Consider the following 17,790-nt stretch of genomic DNA (forward strand, 5'->3'; position numbering starts at 1 on the left):
GCAAATAAATGTAAAATATTATCCCTGTAACATCTGTACTGGAGAAAATCCAGTTTCCTTCTTTGACCCCCCCCACCACCACATTCCGCACGGCACTGGAGTGAAAACCTTGACTATCTATAATAGGAAGTGGAGGTGAGGAAATGAAGAAGTGGAGGTTGGTTTAATGAGCCCAGCAGTCTTTGCTGATTGTACCCTGCAAGCAAAACCTCATTGTTTGTGAACGATGCACAGACTGCGACGCTTAATGCATCATTGTCTCGGTCGTGGCGAGTAGAACCGCATTTCATTGTTTGGTGGCTCCGACCCTAAACTATTTTTACACGCTTTCTTTTAACTCGCTCTGTCGTTGTTGTATCCTCAAATCTTGTAACTCAATTTTAACTCGCTTCCCAATGTGGTATCGACTGCAAACTTTGTATTCTTATGTCATACTGATGACGATACTATATTCTATCATAAAAAATAAAATATATTGTCCACGGTAAACTGACGTTGGCTGTAATTGGCCACGGCCCCTTACGTTATGGCAAGCTTCGGGGCCACTTCCTGGAGTCGTGGAGTTCTGCCATTACTAGTACATTTCATAAAAGCGTGTTTTTAAAAAAAAAGTTTTTTTTAATATTGCTTATTCTACGTTAATCCGGACATCCGCACGAGTCTTCACATTTATTACGCTGACCATAATCCCGCGGCGCCACGTAACTGTTGCAGAGTTAGTCGGCTTTTGGAGGAGGGCATTGGGTGCCCCCCTCCCGCAGCAGCACCTGCCACCTTGACTTACCCCCCCCCCACCCTCTACCCACAAATACAGAGTCCCATCCAGTGCTTGTGGAAAAGTTGAGCTCGGTCGTGGAATTGAAACGTGCATTCGATATGAGACTGATGGCACGTACCATTTAAAAAAAATGTGTTTTTAGCCGAGTGCACTTTTCATAGTAGAACTGCATACCATATCAGAATCAGAATCTTTATTATGACTGGAGGAATCCGATGAGCTATGAAGCTCTGTTTCACGGATGTCCAGTCGGGGTGGGTCAGCAAGTTACAACAACACTATTTATATAAATCTTGACTTAAAGCTTTCGTGACTGCAGGAATTAATATACTTTGGGTCTTTCCAAAGAATACTACATATATAATTATCCACATTTGATTTTGGGTGAGGCCACGGAATATACCATATAAGTTATACATTTAAAGTGTGTGTGTGTAGACGCATCGCATATTTGCTATGCATGTGACAATTGACACCCTCTACACACGAGTTGTTGCATCTCAGGTGAAATATAAAATGTAAAAAAAATTGCCTGTCAAAGAAAATGTGCAGTCTGAAAACACAATCTGTATGGACCAGAATCAACAGTGACAAAGCAAATATAAAACAGAAACCTGAAAAGTGCTCAAAGAAACTGCTGTGATTGCCAGCTGCTCTTCACAGCATCGCATCATGTTGTGTGTGTATGCAGACGCTAACAGCACTTGCCCCTACGGTCTATTTGTGGATGTATGTTGAACTTCTTTCGCACCGTATGTAGCCAACCATCCGTGCTAAGAAATTAGGTTTCAATCTAGATTTACAAGTGCATAGCTCCAGTGGCTTCTCAATATCGGAAGAAAGAGTGTTGCAGACGGCCGCAGAAGCGCATCTCAAAGCGCGCGATGCAGTGGGGACCGTCTTTGTTGGATGCTTATCCAAAAGCCGCCGCTGCTGCTGCGAGGATGAGGTCTGCAAATGCTATACCGAGGATCTTTTGTCTTCACGCAGACGTGAGCCAGCAGAGCATGGCGAGCGCCAGGAGCGGTGAAGCGTGGCCTGGCGGTGACGGGGATACCACCGCGAGGCCCCAGGGCGCAGACGCCACGAGCGCCGCGACCGCCGCCAATGCGAACGAGGGTGGCACCGGTGAGCGTTCACGTTGCCACCTTTTCACATTCTTAGATTTTTTTTGGGTAAAGTCACGTAGGTAAAAAATTATTAAAATTAATAAAAATCACGACGTTTCGGAGGCAACACAAGCTTCCGTCTTCAGGTGGAACCGTCACAGCACGCTCGCTGTATCAAGTGAATGAGAAATTCCAAGAGATCCGACCTTGTGTATATATTGGTTGAGGGGGGAGGAGCCAGGGTAGGCCCCTGGATAGGAGTTTTTTATTATTATGATAAGGTTGGTGCGGCTGAAGCTACGGATCTCTTGAAATTTCTCATTTACTTGATACAGCAATCGTGCTGTGACGGTTCCACCTGAAGACGGAAGCTTGTGTTGCCTCCGAAACGTCGTGATTTTTATTTTACTTTTATTAATTTTAATAATTTTTTACCTACGTGACTTTACGGAAAAAAACTAAGAATATGAATCCTTGCAGTCACGAAAGCTTCAAATCTACCTTTTCACAAGTCGGGAGGTGCGGAGCGGTGGGGGGGGGGTGTGGGTAGGGTCGAGCTGGCAGGGCCTAAGAGAGTAGAGGTGGTGGGAGTAGAGTCTCGTTTCTTCGTAACTTGAATTCGAATCGGTTGTTTAGATGTGGGCGGGGTGGATCGGAGGTTACAGCGCCCTGCCCCGGCACCTCTTGAGATATTGGGTCCACCGCCTGTCCCGCACCTCGGCTGCGTACAATGCGAAAGAAGTTCAACGTAATACATAAACCGTGCCCTCAAGTGTCGCGAGTTGATGGTCTTAGCCCGGTCATCGATGAATGCACAACTCAATGACCACATTAAACTTAGTTGTTCACTTAATTTGGTTGAATTCCTGCTCTGAGAATGAAAATATCGGATTGGCTTTCATGTAACAAGTATTACTCTGATGTGGCAGGGCTAGTGGTAAAATACTGCCCCCCCCCTCCCCCACTGTTGTGAGGGTTATTTGATAATACTTCACACTGGTCTCAGTGCGGGTTGCTTGAAGGTGGTGAGCCTAGGGGCCAATTTAAATGAGTACCAATTTGTAGGAAATCCAAACGGTGCTTGTCCTGTCAATCGGCTGTCTCCCCCCACAATAGGAATATGGAATTTCCATCGCAGCGTGTGTTTCTTGCAAAGGAATATGTGTACCACGATTTGCTCATTTTTGCCTCGACATACTTTGTGTGACCTTATATGACTGCACTGTGGTTAGCGTGTAATTATGTTATTATGTCGGGGACGCCGTCTCACCTATTATCACATTAAGTAAATTGTCTCTACCTTTAAGAACCCCATTTTTATTGTCTGTTTTAAGCTCAATGCTAATTTACATGTTAACGTTGCCTAGAGTGTGATTAATTCTACGTTAAAACAATGCCATCATAAAACTATTTAAACGAACAGCGAAAGTGGCAAAGTACAAATTAAACTGGCTATTCTTTTTCATCTCCTAGGTGACGATGGAAGCCGTAAAAATGGTGCTATGAACGCAGGAGCGTTGGTCCAAGGCGTTTCATCCAGGCACAGCGACTCATCCAGTGGCGACACCTGGACGTTGCCAAACCCAGACTCCGGAAACGGCAATTGCAGCGTATCCGGCAAAGAGGGGGCCAAAGAGGGCACGGCGTGGCAAGGCGGTGGCGGCGGCGGCTGGGGTTCCAAGCACGTGCAGTGGAAGGACTGCCCTGTCACTCCAGGCCAGCATTCGAGCAGCGGGGCCTCTGCGGCCGCGGCCGGCGGCTCTCAGCAAGGACCCTCCATGGCGGACGCCCAGAAGCCTGGCAGCGGCGGCGGCGGCCTTTGGTGCAACGGCGCACCGCACGGCGACAAAGAAAGCTCTTCCAAGCCAACGGCACAAAACGGACCTCTCAACGGCCTTCACAAGGCCGGGGCCATCGGGCAGCATGGGCCCAATGGCCACGGCGGTGGCAGCTACGACGCGGACACTGTTTCTGTGAATTCTTCTGCACCTTCGATGAACAGACTTCCAGCAGGCTGGGGTGGTGACAAAAAGCAGGGTGTTTTGAACTCCCCGACCCAGCCTCATCAGGGAGCTGCCAACTCCTCTGGGCCAGTGGGGGGTGGCGGCAACTTGGGTTGTGCCATTTCAGGGAGGGGTGGGGCGGGCGTGCCCGACGGGAACAATGCGGTCGGCGCCGCGGCTTCCGACAAAGGTTGGGACAACGGCAATGACGGCGCGACGAGCTTCGGCTCAAAGGCGGCCAACGGTACTGTGAACGGTGGCAGTCTCGGTGGTTCAAAGCCTTCCGACGGCAATGATGCGGTTGGAAGCAAAAAAGAGACTCAGGGCCAGGGGAAAAGCCGCAATGGCTTTTGGGGTAGCGGTGACACAGAGCGGAACTCGACTTGGGAAAGCAGCCATAGTTTTCACAACAGCAGTGAGAACGGCAAAGACGATGGCATGAACGGGGATGGCTGGGGCTCCAAACCCACGGGACAGCATCAGCAGGGCGGCAATGGTAAGGGGTCGATGAGCACTTGGGAAGCACTTGGTGGGTCCGCCAGTGGCGGCGAGACGAACGGAGCGGGATGGGGGAAAATCTCGGGGGGCGGTGGCGGCGGCGGTGGCGGCGGCGGCGGTGGTGGCGGCGGCGGAGGCAGCAGCGCCAACGTCATTGTTGGCGGCGGTGCCGCCGCCACCACCACCACCACGAGCGGCAGTGTCGGTAGCAACGAGGGCAGCGGCGGCAGCCACAGCGGTGGCCACGGCGGCGGTCGCGGTCGGAACGGTGGCAGCGGCTACGGAGGAGGGCGGGAGCACCGACGCGTCGCAAAGTTGGACTCGCAGACGGTCATCCAGAGCGTGATGAGCCGTAAGGACCTGGACCCCCGTGTGCTCTCCAACACCGGCTGGGGACAGACGCCCGTGCAACAGCACACGTCGTGGGACGTGGAGTCGGCGGCCGCGGCGGCGGTTGCGCCGGTGCCGCCGCCGCCAAACCGCACCGCGCTGCATCCTCGACAGCAGGCCAACGGGAGCTCTGGCGACAGCTCCTGGAATTCCGGAGCGGGTTCTGCAGGCGCTCCGGTCTCCGGGTGGGGAGACGGTGGCAGGCCGCCTCCACCTTCTGGCGCAGGTCTGTCAGTGGGGAGGTGGGGAGATCCCGGGTCTGGCCGCGGAGATGGCCGGCCGGGTGGACCGCCGCCCTCCTCCGAACGGGGGTTCGGGGAACCTTCGGCAAACTCCTGGGCCGGTAACAAAGAGCAGCATCAGCAAGGCAAGTCGCCCGGCGCGATACCCTCTTGGGGCGAGCACGCCGCGTCGAAGCAGGCGCCGTCGGGTTGGGGCGGGCACGGTTGGGAGGGCAACGGCGGGCAGAAGCCGTCGTCGGGCTGGGAGGACGATCGCAGCGAAAGCTCCCCGGGCTGGGGCGATGCTCCCCGAGGGAGGAGCGGCAGCGTCAAGTCGAGCGGCGAGTGGGGCGGACCCGAGCCCAAAGCGGCCCCCGACGAATCGGCTCAGCCAAAGTCGGCACGAGGGTGCCGGGAGCCTCCCGCGCCAATGAACGACTCGTGGGGCGCTCAACCAAATAAGCCGAACTATAACCAAAGCGGGGGCGATCACGCCAAACGCGCCGCAGCCTCGGCGGGCTGGGGCGATTCTGATTACAGCCGCGGCGCTCTGCCGCAAAAGTCCGCGAGGGCCGGCGGCGGTGGCGGCGGGCCCCAGGGGGGGTGGGGTGACGAGCCGGGCGGCGGCTGCAAAGAGATGCCGCAAGGCTGGGGAGACGCCTCCAAGCAGAGCGACGGTTTAGGAAATTGGGGCGGCGCCCCGGTTGGAGGTGGGAGGGATAGCTCGTGGGTCGCCGGTAACGCAGGGGGAGGAGGAGGAGGGCAGACTGCGGGCAAAATATTGCCGGACGGCTCGGGTTCTGGCTCGGGCTGGGGAGATTCCTCAAAGACGCCCACGTCGAGAGACTGGGACGATGGCAAAGATGGGCCCAGAGGCTGTGCGGATGGCTGGGACGGCAGAAACGGTGCCACCAAAGTCGGAGACAAAGCAGGGGGTTGGGGCGAGGAGCATCCGGCAGGCGAGACTGGCGAGCGCTGGCGCAACCAGCACGGTGATGGCAATCCCGCCAATTCCTGGGGCCAGAATGGCAACGCGGGGCCCAATTCTAACAAGCAGGTTGGAGGAGGTATTGGTGGTGGTGGTGGTAGTGGTGGTAGTGGTGGTAGTGGTGGTAGTGGTGGTAGTGGTGGTGGTGGTGGAGGTGGTGGAGGTGGTGGTGCTGGAGGTTGGGTTGGGGGTCCGATCCCAGCGATCCCCAAAGACGTGGAGCCCACTGGCTGGGAGGAGCCGGCGGCGCAAGCGGGCCGGCGTAAGGGGGACGTTGACGACGGCACGGCGGCCTGGGGCGACCCCAGCGCCTACAACACGCGCGGCGTCAACATGTGGGAGGGCAAGCAAGGCGGCGGGGGCGACGGCTTCTCGCGGGACGGCAAGCAGCAAGGCCGGAACGACGGACGCGTCCAAGGCTCCCCGAGCGTCGCTCCAGGTGAGACTGGAGTTGGCGTACCAGAGGTCGCAACCGGGTACCCGATACCCGTACCCTACCCGATACCCGGCTACCCGTACCCGGCCGGGTACGGGTACCCGTTTGTGACCCTGGTGCGGCCGGGTACGGGTAGACCGTGAGTCACTGGTGAGTAACCGTTTGTCACTCATTTCCCAACGTCTTGTCTCTTCTCACAATTCAAGTTCCTAGAATCAACCCACCCGTGCCTGCAACATGGCTTCTTCCCAGAGGTCGCAATCAGGTACCCGATACCCGTACCCTACCCGTACCCGGCTGGGTACGGCCGGGTACGGGTACCCGTTTGCGACCCTGGTGCGGCCGGGTACGGGTAAGGAATCAAAACCCGTTTGCGACCTCTGTGGCGTACCCAGAGAACGGTGGACGATAGACAGCCCCGCTGATGTGTTTTTGGGTTGTACGTTGGTTCAATTTGATATCGCGTTAGTGGTACGTATGTATCCTTGCACCGTACGCCGCCAACCGTGCTAATTGGAGGTGCAGGGGAAGGACAAATTAATTACAGAAAGCAAGATCTAGATTTAAAAGTGCATAGCTCCAGTTGCTTCCTAATCTCGGAAGGAATAGCGTTTCCAGGTGGCTGCAGAAGCGCATCTGAAAGTGCGAGTGCTACAATCCAATATTGCGTGTGTGTGCTGCACTTAGGGCCTGGCATGCCTGTGGATAACGGCACGTCCATGTGGGGCAAGGGGGTGAGCGGTGGGCCCTCTTGGGGAGAGGGGCGTGACGGCGGGATGGGCCACGCTGGGCCGTCTCGCTGGGCCAACACCCCAGCAGCCGCATCGATTCCGAACCGCTCCGGTGAGTCTCTTTTCCCAGTTTTGATTGCACTGCAGCATGGAATTGTCGTGGGGGAGTATACCATGTCCCGTGTAGAGTCGTTGATTTCCTGCTCAAGCCCGCATTGAGACGGTGTTCATCTTCAGTCTACTGTTCTGAACCAGTGGTGAGGACAAGTCTGCATTTACAACCAACAACCACTGAACCCCCAGTATCCTTCAGATAGCGAGCCACTCACGCTGCCACTGCGCCACCTGGTCCTGTGTATGATAAGAATTTATTATTTTTTGGATAGCATCGTTTATGCACATCGCATCTCACAATCGCTGAGAAACCACAGACAAGATGGCAGGCAGCGAGATGGTGAGCCGGTGCTAACAAATTGCCCGAGTTCTGCAGTTTGCTATATATTAATATGTTTTCAGCCGATTAATGAGTATCCATGTGGTAGGAAACCGAAGCACCCAAATAAAAACGAATGCGTGCGAGGGTATAACAACACTCTATCCCGCACAGAAGGGGACATGTGATACAAGTCCGCACTTTGCTGCACCGCCTTCTCCTGGCAAGCCAGGGTATGGCACCTCTTGATGCCCACGGGAAGCAGTTTCACAACATTTCTGTGATCCACCAACACTTGCGCAACTTTCACAGTGCTGCGTTGCAGATGTGTGCCAGCACTGTCCACCTTTTTATTATTTTTTCGGCACTCGGTAAAGAAGAAGGCTACCCACCCTGGTTAACAACGACCATCCCCATAAATTTAACTCGATGCATACAAACTACGAACGTGGCAATGATCAACCCTTACTGACTGGTAAGCAACCGCTTGCTCCTTGTGCCCACAGACAACTGCCACTGCAGGGGGGGGGAGTTGCGCTGTACTGTAAAGCGCTCTGAGAGGGTGCTATATAAAGAAAATAACTTGAAGTGTGAGATGGTGCTGACCAATTGCAATGAATTATAACCCCTCGTCGTAATTTCGCCGGCAGGTAAAGGCATGTCGGACAGGTGGGCCGCTGGTGGAGGAGGGCACCTCGAGAACGGTGGCACAGGCGGCGGCGGCGGTGGCGGCGGGGCACGCCCCGGCTGGCGTCAGCTGTGTGGCGGCGACGATGACGCGATGGCTGACGACGGAGGTGATGACGAGGACGAGGAGGAGGTGGGAGAGCCCGGCGGCTGGAACGCCTGCGCCACTGCGTCGCAGGACAGCGCCTCCTCCCACGGCTCGGCCGGAGGGTGGGGGCGTGGGGGCCGACGGGGCCCAGCAGGCCCACCGGGCCCACATAAGGTGGGTCCCCACCCGCGGCCCCCTTGTGCCTTCCCTCCATATCCAGCTCCCGTTCCTTCTCCGCTCCCCCCCGCCCGCCACCTCCCTCCCCCACCCCCTTCCCACCCCTCTCTTCGGTCTACCGCTACACAGTGGTTGATCTTCGTGTCAAACGTTACCAATGTCACGAATCGTAATTGATTTTCAGGTTCATCTTGGCGTTTTAGTTGTGCAATGTGTGTCATGTGATCTAATCCAAAAACAAAAATCCGATGATGAATCTCTCCATCCTGTCCCTTGGTTTCATACCAGACCACAATACCAGTCACAAGCGTTGTCCAAAACCTTGAGGGGGGCCAGGCTCCCCCAAAGTGAAACGCTCTTAAATGACTACCCGGCGGTGCACAGCATTAACAGCAGCCTTGCAGAGACTAAAATCGGCTCCAGGAATGTTGCTGGCCACACCGCCCACTCGTGTTATGTGCTGACCTTGAAAGATTCTCGTTAGCAGTGGCAGTCTATAAGACGATGCACACGTGACCTGTGTGTGTGCACGTTGCGTGCGTGTGTCTGTGTGTGTCTGTGTGTGTCTGTGTGTGCGTGTAGTGTAGCGGTTAGCGCGCTGCGCTATTAAGCTGACGACCCGGGTTCGATTCCCGCTCACGGCTAACACCAGTGACGATTATCTGAACCGGTCTTGGGCCTCCCCTAGGTCGGCTCAGCCTGAAACGAGTACCTGGTGCGGTGTGTAAATATCGCCACTGGGGAGACAAAGGCGGTCGGGCGTGGTGCTAGCCACCCACCCCCTCGTTCGTGTACCGTTCCGGCCTTCATAGGTGCTCGCTAACAGCACTTGCCCCTACAGTCTGTTAAGGCTATACAGGGGATCTTTATCTTTGTGTGTGCGTGTCTGTGTGTGCGTGTGTGCGCTATCTCAGGGAATGGGAAAAGTGCCAAACAGGCAGGAGGAGCTGATATGCAGACTTCTCAAGCAGCTCACAGACATGGGCTTTGCAGTAAGTAAGCGGGTACCCACGTTATTTCTCACAATTGCAGCGAGACCCACCAAGGCCTTCGCGAGAGATTTTCATTTATTTTCGCAGCTCGGGAGAGGAATTGATGCGTCTCTCTTCGGGGACGGCACCCGAGAAGTTGTGCTTTTTGAAGCTTCAGAGCGGCTCGGCAGCCTCTTAATTGCGGTACCCAGAGATACTGAAAGCCGGGTGACCGCTACCCATCGGGTTCGACGAGCCTCTCAAGCGTGGGGAACTTCTGACCTGCACACCAAACAAACCGTGTCAAATGTTATTTTCATTCCCGTGCAACTCGCACTCATCGCAGGACATTATGCAGAGTGTTCTCTCATCACTCTGGGTGCGTAAGAGGCTTACTTACCAAAGGGAACACCGTGAGCAATTTTGCGGGTTGTAATCTGCGAGCCGCAAACTCGCGATGCTTTGGTCGTCCCGCGAGAGGGAGAGGAGCTCGCGCCCACTGCTTGCGCCCCCCCCCTCCCCCCACCGACTCTCGTTCCCTTCTCCGATCCCCCACAGCGCGAGGTGGCCGAGGAAGCGCTGAGAGGCAGCAACCTCAACGTAGATCTTGCTCTTGGTGAGTGGGTTGGCGGATGCCACGTGCGGCGCTCGCTTCTCTGCGTCCATTGAAAGCCGCCAAGTGGTCGCGTCCGTTACGTTCGAAAGATGATTTTTCTTTGAATGTTAGTCTTTACAACTTTCACTATTTTTAAATCCTTTATATTAAGTTCACTTGCTTGCTTGCGCGCTTACGACCGTGCAAATCTTTTGGTCGTTTTTTAACCCACTTCCCGTGATCCAATCGAGCTGACATTTTGCACACAGACTCGTTGTGCGTGACAATTAATTTTCGTGAAAAATTTTTTTCCAAAATTTTACACTGTTTAGGACAAAAATATTATATTTAATTACCAATTGCTTAATGGTGGCATGCGATCATCTGACCCATAGGTGCCAGCCATCTCAAGCCAGAGGACGAGAGGACTCTAGCCACCACGCATATAAAGGATTTATAGTGAAAAACTTTGTTTTTACGGGTTAATTTTTTGTTGAACATGAAAAACTGAATTATCACCATCTGAACAAACGTACAAAACGTTTTGCGGCGTGACGCCGTATTTTGGGGGGGGGCACAATCGAGATAAAAAAAATATTATTGTGGGAAAACATCTATTAAAAAATACTTCTGTAACGCCCTGTGTAACTTAAACGTTTAGACGTGTCGACGGAGTGACTTCATGTTTGTTGACAACCTTATTACAGACCCTAAAATAAATATTAACCTTAAGTGTAATAAAGCAATAGATTTTTTTCAGCAAGCCAGGGTTGTTGGGCATGAAGGTCACGTTTCCGTTGTAAAAGCTGGTTCAACATTAACCGTGTTTCACAAGACCATTGAATTTGTTTTCGTGTTCACTTTCTGTAGAAAAGAGTGTCCTTGGTGCTGAATAAAGCACAGCTATTTTAAGTACAGACTGTCCATTACATCGGTTTAGTTGAGTTTTTTAATATACATTAATCGTATTCTAAAAAAAACACGAAATATTTTAAACACGTCAATATAACCGCTTGTTTGTCTCCAGTCCATAAATGTTTTTGCGGCAGAGTTGAACAATTTTTAAGTGCTCATTTCTGTTATTTATGGTATTACCATGTCGCCTTGCATGCAGGCCGTGTGTGTAATTACTGTCACAACGGTGGAAATGCCATCCAGAGGTCACCGTTGGGTTAGATCCTCCCGGCACGGCAGTTGAAACAACAGACAATGTTATTAAATCCACCGCCTGCCTCTGTCCACGCATCAGTTTTAACTGGGTACGCCCCAGTGGTTTGTCGATCGGCATGTGAGTAGTCCCACCTCTGTCAAGAAATCTAGCCAGTGTGGAAGAGTAGACCAACTGGCCTCTGGGGGGTGGGGGGGGCGGGGGGCTCTAGGGTTAGTTGGCAGTGACGTGAGCAAGCAGTTATAACGGGGGTGCATGTTCATCTGTTACCTAAAGTTGCTTTTCTTTTATGTGAACGGGACGAACAAACAAAGGAATACTGCAAAAGGCCGAACTGGACAGACGTTCTCTGGACTACAGCAGCCTGCTGTGCCGGAATCAAGTGCAGCGAGACTCCTCCACAGACCGCGCCCCGTATTTCGACAAGGTGCGTGCCCCCCCACGTCTTCTGCAATGCCGATCGACCGTGATCCCAGCGGTAGCGCGTTCGTTGCTTGTTGGCAGAGGTTCCCGGTTTGACTCCGGCAGGCCGCCCTGGTTATTGCGCGCTGCCTGCTTCACAGTGGTCGTTAAAATCACGCCACGCCTTGTGGATCACAGCAGCCTCACTCCACGCCACAATTACAAATGAAGGCGAGAGATGGAAGCAATTCCGGACTGCGGCCGACATCAATAATAAACATCTCATACAGGAATTCTAGATTCGAAGCTTTCGTGACTGCAAGGATTCATATTCTTAGGTTTTTACCTACGTGACTTTACCGAAAAAACCTAAGAATATCTCATACAGGACCCTACCATCGAACCTCCCGGTTTTTCCTGGTCGACCATCAACCAAATCGGGACCGGGCACAGCCGATGCGGCCACCTTGACGCGCAAATGGCACGTCAAAGATTCGGCGGCCTGCGTGTGCGACCACAAATCTCAAGCCACTGACCACATTGTAAACATCTGCTGCCTTTCACTCCTTTAAAGGAGGAATGGTCGAGATCCACTCCGCTTCTGAACAGACAATTGAGTGGATAACAAATCTAAAATTACATAGTTAATCTGCTGCTATTAATCCATACAAAGAAAAAAAATAGTGGTTAGAGGATCACCAGACGTCATTTGCTCGCGTCATGATCCATATTCGCCAAAATTAGAAAAATAACCACCGCAGGCTACTCTCAATTGGTACATCACCTCGCAATCATCACTCCCCTACTGGCAGACTTTTAATGCCTGTGTGGCACTCCAGGTTCTGAGTCACTGTGTGCTGCACAGGGTGGGGACCACTATCACCAGGATGCCCTTCCGAGTGTTTTACTTGAGATGTGATGCGAGTCGCTTATCGCTTGCAATTTATCATTAGATCACACACGTGTACGCTGTAGCTTTTTACGGAAAAGGGGGTCCTAACAAACAACAGCCGAGTGTCTGGCAGGGAATATAATTTCAGAAGGAAAAAAATCTACACGGAAATATGAAACATTTCCAGACTGTGAAAATAAATCTGAAGTGTGTTCCCATGGTGGACACTGCCCATGGTGGATACTGGTAGCACATGCCACCACAGATCGTACCGACCAACCCTCCTCGGCTCCTGGGTTAACATCCCCCACCATCTCTCTGATCAACTTAATCAGTAGGAGGCCGAAGGTCGTTTGTGAGGGTTGTGGGGTGGTGGTGTTGTAAAGGTGCGGAGTGAAACTCTGCCCTTTGTCCCATCACACACAACTTTATCTTACCACAGCAATTTGTTATTTTCTTGCGTGGAGGAAAAAAAAGGACTACACGTTTGCTGTGAGAGTTGCACCAGCTTGACAGTTAACATCTTTACCGAAAAAACTTTACTTGACTTTACCGAAAAAAACAAAGAGTAGTTAACATCTTGCCACGGGGGTGACATTTCAACCCCCTCGCCTGGTTTTCAGGATGTCTTAACTTCGATCCCGACCTTGACGCCTGTTATATTTGGAGTTTGCGTGTCTCTCTCCCTTTGGTTGTGTGGCATTTTCTCTGGGTCCTCCGGTTTTTCCCTCCACGTTTAGAAATATGTGTTTAGAGCATTTGGCCGCTCTAAATTTCTGACGCGTTAAGCCACTTTGTTGAGCTGTCATTTGTGGCCAGGTCGCTTCTGAAAATGACCTTACCTGGTAAAATATCGTTGTTTTTTTTTTACCGCATACGACCGATTTTAAAAAAGACGCACGCCGAGAATATTGACTACTGAGGGCTGCGTCTCTTGCGCCCCCACCGCCAACGAGAGTATTTAAAACCTCGCTAATGAGAAGGGTGACTTGAAATGTACGGTGGAGCACGCGACGTGACACTCCCGTACGCTTTAACGAACCGTGGTAGCGCAGTGACGTCAGCGGATTGGCAATGTGCAGCACGCGCCGCTTAAAGTCGGCACTTTGCAAAGACCGATTTGCCCTCCCCTTGCCGCTTCTCACTGCTGCTTTCCCTGCAGAGCCGAGCACATTTCGCTTTTTTTCGATTTAAAGCTTTCGTGACTGCAGGGATTAATCTTCTTGGTTATTTCGGTAAAGTCACGTAGAATGTAAATAATAAAATAGTAAAAATAAAACATACTAAAATAATTCTCACGACGTTTCGGCCACAACACAAGTAGCCGTCCTCAGGTGGAGAACAGGTCTGTCGAGGAGACAGCGTCTGAAATGTCTCCTCGACAGACCTGTTCTCCACCTGAGGACGGCTGCTTGCGTTGTGGCCGAAACGTCGTGAGAATTATTTTATTATGTTTTATTTTTATTATTTTATAATTTACATTCTACGTGACTTTACCGAAAGAACCAAGAAGACACATTTCGCTTGTTTCTCACACCCCTCACCGCCTCTGCCACCAATTTGCCTTAGCCGACACAACTCGCCATTAAATTTGACTCGAGCATGGCTGGCTTAATTTTTTTTCTCCCTTCCTCCTTTCTGTCCTCCCTGTTTTTGTTCTTTCATTGTTTTCTTTTAAATGTTTTTTTACATACCTCTTGCTTTCGACGTGCTTTGCGGGGTGTGAATTTTTACTTGTCTCTGTTCTTGGGTGGTGCTTTTTCTTTTGGACTGAGGGGGGCCCTCCCCTCCGCCCCCCCACCTCCTCGTCCCCTCGGCTTTTCTGCTTTGGCGGGCACCCCCACCACCTCCGCCCCCTCGCTCCGTCCACCCTCCCCCCTTCCTCGCCCCCCCCCCCACCTTGCTCGCTTGCAGCTCACACTGTCGCTGGGTAGCCAGGACTCAGGGCTCGCAGACGAGCCTCCTGGTTCTCCGTGCCCGCCCTCCCCGCCCACAAAGCTTTGCTTTGCTGCTGCGGGCGCTGCTCAAGGTCCCCGGCCCACCCCTCCCCATAACCCCAGCCCAGCCTTTCAGCAGGTGAGTAAGTGAGAGAACAGGGCCAGTTGTAAGTGAGAACAGGGCCACGTGCTGCCCGGCTGGGGCAGGAGAGACGATGCAACATCGATTCGACCGTCGTACCCTTTGCTTCCCCCCACTGCCTTCCTCCTCTGCTATTCATTGTGTGTGCCCTCTTGCCTCCGGGGTGCCACAGTGCCGACTATTGACTTGCTAGCTCCCCTCCCACCCCCATGCGCTTTCGGGTTGTTCCCCGTTTTGTTCGGCACAATGCGCGATGCTTCGCTCCATGTGCTTCTCCAAGAACTGTAATGGGCAGCTCCACTTCATAGTCGAGTCTGAAGAGTGGACCGGCTTGGTTCACTTTGTGAAAAAATACGTTAAAAAAAAACCTCCCAGGACATGGAGAGAAACGTTCGACATGGCGAGGAACGTTGTTGTATATCGCACAACACCCGGTTACAGTTTGACCCCCCCCCCTTACGGAGGATTTGGACTATCAACTTTCCGATGTTGCGTTAAGCGCTCGAACCACGGTGCTGCTGGACTGGATATCAAAGCGAAGTTGTTTCTAGCACGTTTAATATTTTTGTTCTTTATTTTAAAAGTGAGACCTTGTGTTTCAGGCATCCTAGTTTTTGTTAAACATTGTAGCATTTGAGTCGAACTGACTCCCTACAGTTTAATCTGAATCGCCATCAGCTGTGACGTTGATTGGTGTAACCAGAGCAAGCTTTGACCTGGATGACCAAACTGACAAAAGCTAAAGAATTTAAATAACTCGCAGCAATGAAGCAGATACAAATCAAACCAAAAAAACCTGTCGCCAGAAATATCAGAAATATTGTACAAAGTGAATCAATTGTAAATAATAAATCCCTCTAGCGCAAGTTGGCTCGAGCAGATACATTTTTTTGACCGATGCAAGTCCTGTTAATCCATTAATTTACGAGCAGCGGTGGAAGGCTGAAGAGATATTCGCCGATGAGATTTGTTTTATTTGTAAAACTTTTTTTTTTAATTAAGAGCCGAGTGACACCGCAGGGGAACGACCGATGCGTCAAAAGGCACGCGTTCGCCTCATTTCATATCATAGATGAGTACGCGGCTTTAGAATTCACTCGTAGGAACATGCGCGGCAACTGTTCATTACATTGGTCGGGGTTAGCGACTTACAATTCCCGTCCTCGATAAGCGCATCTCGAATTTACATAGGCACATCGCAACCTCCCCCCACCCCCTTTCATCGCGATCGGACGATTTATCACGTTTCAAGGTCACAATTCGGTTCATGGATATATTCATTTATTCATCCCGTTTTGTATCATCGGGTTTCTTTGTATTTTTCCTTCCCGCCTTCGTTTTTGTTGGCCTTAAATGTAACGTTAACCTTGTAATTTGCTTCTAATGAACGTAAATAATTGATTCTCGCAGGCAGGGTCTTCATGCACGCGCCGCAACAGCGAGCATGTGGCACCGACGAGTGCGTCGTTACATGCATACTAATGCTGCAGGTGGTAGGCTGTGCACATCAGGGCTGTTCCCACAGTCCGCCCGTCACCGCCGGGATATGGTGTGTTTAGTCTCTTAAACAATTAACTGACCCAACGCAATTTTACGTGCGCGTGTAGAGCGCTTATTGGGCATGCACGTTGACGAGTAAAGAAAAAAAAGGAGTAACTTATAATAAGCATTGACCGCCTTCGCTCTCCAGCGATGTATTAAAAGATAACGGCATTAATCGGTGGCGGCGTGGCTATCAAGTGTGCAGGCAGTGCAATTGCACCAGCGTCCACAGGCCAGGCCAGAGAAGCCCAGATGCCCAGCTTCTGAGGGGTGGGGGAGGCGATTCGGGGGGGGGGGGGAGATGAGAATAGAACGGGGAGCCCCAATTCTCTCCCTGCACCAGGGCTCATGCCACCACGCGCCACTACACCACCGGCAGCAATCGATGTACCGTTGCCTCTACAGAGCGCTGTGGTCACGTGCCTGAAGGTCACTTTAAACTTGTTTTTCTCATTAGCAAAGCTTCAATCTCACGTCGGCAGAGCCTAGGATTTACAGCCCAAGCAAGTGCTTGTATACAACAAAGGCATTTTATTTGGGGTGGGGGTGGGATTGCAGCTTCCTTTTAAAACGGTCGCGCATTCCACTGCGAATATATTTTGCTTGCATTGCTGTAGAGGTGTAACGATTGATTGATTAATATCGATCCGCACACTCGCGACACCTGCGTGTGTAATCACGTAAGCTAGCCGCAATTATTTCCACTTCATCTATTTTATTACCCCCATATACACATATATATATCCATACTCGCACCAAAAGCAGTTGCACGTTTATGTCGGTTATTATAATTATAGTGGGCAATGATTACACCACTGCGATGACACGCTCTGCACGGGGGGCAGGGATGATGAGGGGGGTGGGCAGCCAGTGAGTCCTGGTCAGAGGTCGCAATCGGGTACCCGATACCCGGCCGGGTACAGGTACGGGTACCCGATTGCGACCCTGGTGCGACCGGGTATGGGTAGACCGTGAGTCACTGGTGAGTAACCGTTTGTCACTCATTTCCCAACGTCTTGTCTCTTCTCACAATTCAAGTTCCTAGAATCAACCCACCCGCGCCTGCAACATGGCTTCATCCCAGAGGTCGCAATCGGGTACCCGTAACCTCCCCGATACCCGGCCAGGTACGGGTAGCCGGGTATCGGGTAGGGTACGGGTACCCGTTTTCGACCTTGGTGCGGCCGGGTACGGGTAAGGAATCAAAACCCATTTGCGACCTCTGGTGCACCGTGGAGGAGAGATAGCACGTCCCGTTGTGGCTAGTCGACGACTTGCCCGGAAGGATTTGCAGGCGGGGTCGACGCTAAATACAGTGTTCGTGTTTCCCCCCCCCCCCACCTTCCCCCGTTGCTTGCCGTGCAGAATGGCAACCCCAGCCTGTTGGGCAGGAACCTGCATCACCAGCCCTCCGGCCACCAGCAGCTGCCCTCGCCAGGCCAGCCCTTCCCATTGTCGCCCTCGGGCCTTCGCTCACAAGTGCCTCCTCACTTCCTCACCCCTCAGGTGAAGAAGGGGGGGAGTGGCTCATTGACCCGGCCCCTCGACTCGATGTCTGCGAGGGGAAAAAGAGGATTCGCAGCTCGTCGGGATTCTTCCGGG

General features: G+C 52.4%; 1 protein-coding gene across 6 annotated transcripts in view; it reads left to right on the top strand.

The window, feature by feature from the left end:
- Positions 1-17,790, top strand: part of LOC144944521 (uncharacterized) — a 121,235-nt gene that overhangs the window by 82,289 nt on the left and 21,156 nt on the right. For 3 of the 6 annotated variants that reach the window (XM_078872739.1, XM_078872742.1, XM_078872743.1), the window contains 9 exons: positions 1,769-1,906; positions 3,361-6,426; positions 7,111-7,266; positions 8,238-8,536; positions 9,454-9,531; positions 10,069-10,125; positions 11,572-11,700; positions 14,482-14,643; positions 17,554-17,694. In XM_078872739.1, the coding sequence (XP_078728865.1) occupies positions 1,769-1,906; positions 3,361-6,426; positions 7,111-7,266; positions 8,238-8,536; positions 9,454-9,531; positions 10,069-10,125; positions 11,572-11,700; positions 14,482-14,643; positions 17,554-17,694 (4,226 nt within the window). Of the gene's footprint in view, positions 1-1,768; positions 1,907-3,360; positions 6,427-7,110; positions 7,267-8,237; positions 8,537-9,453; positions 9,532-10,068; positions 10,127-11,571; positions 11,701-14,481; positions 14,644-17,553; positions 17,695-17,790 lie in introns of all 6 variants that reach the window. The other 3 variants (XM_078872740.1, XM_078872741.1, XM_078872744.1) reach the window with 3 other exon arrangements.

This window comes from Lampetra fluviatilis, chromosome 35, assembly GCF_964198595.1.
Source record: "Lampetra fluviatilis chromosome 35, kcLamFluv1.1, whole genome shotgun sequence".
Classification (NCBI taxonomy): Eukaryota; Metazoa; Chordata; class Hyperoartia; order Petromyzontiformes; family Petromyzontidae; genus Lampetra; species Lampetra fluviatilis.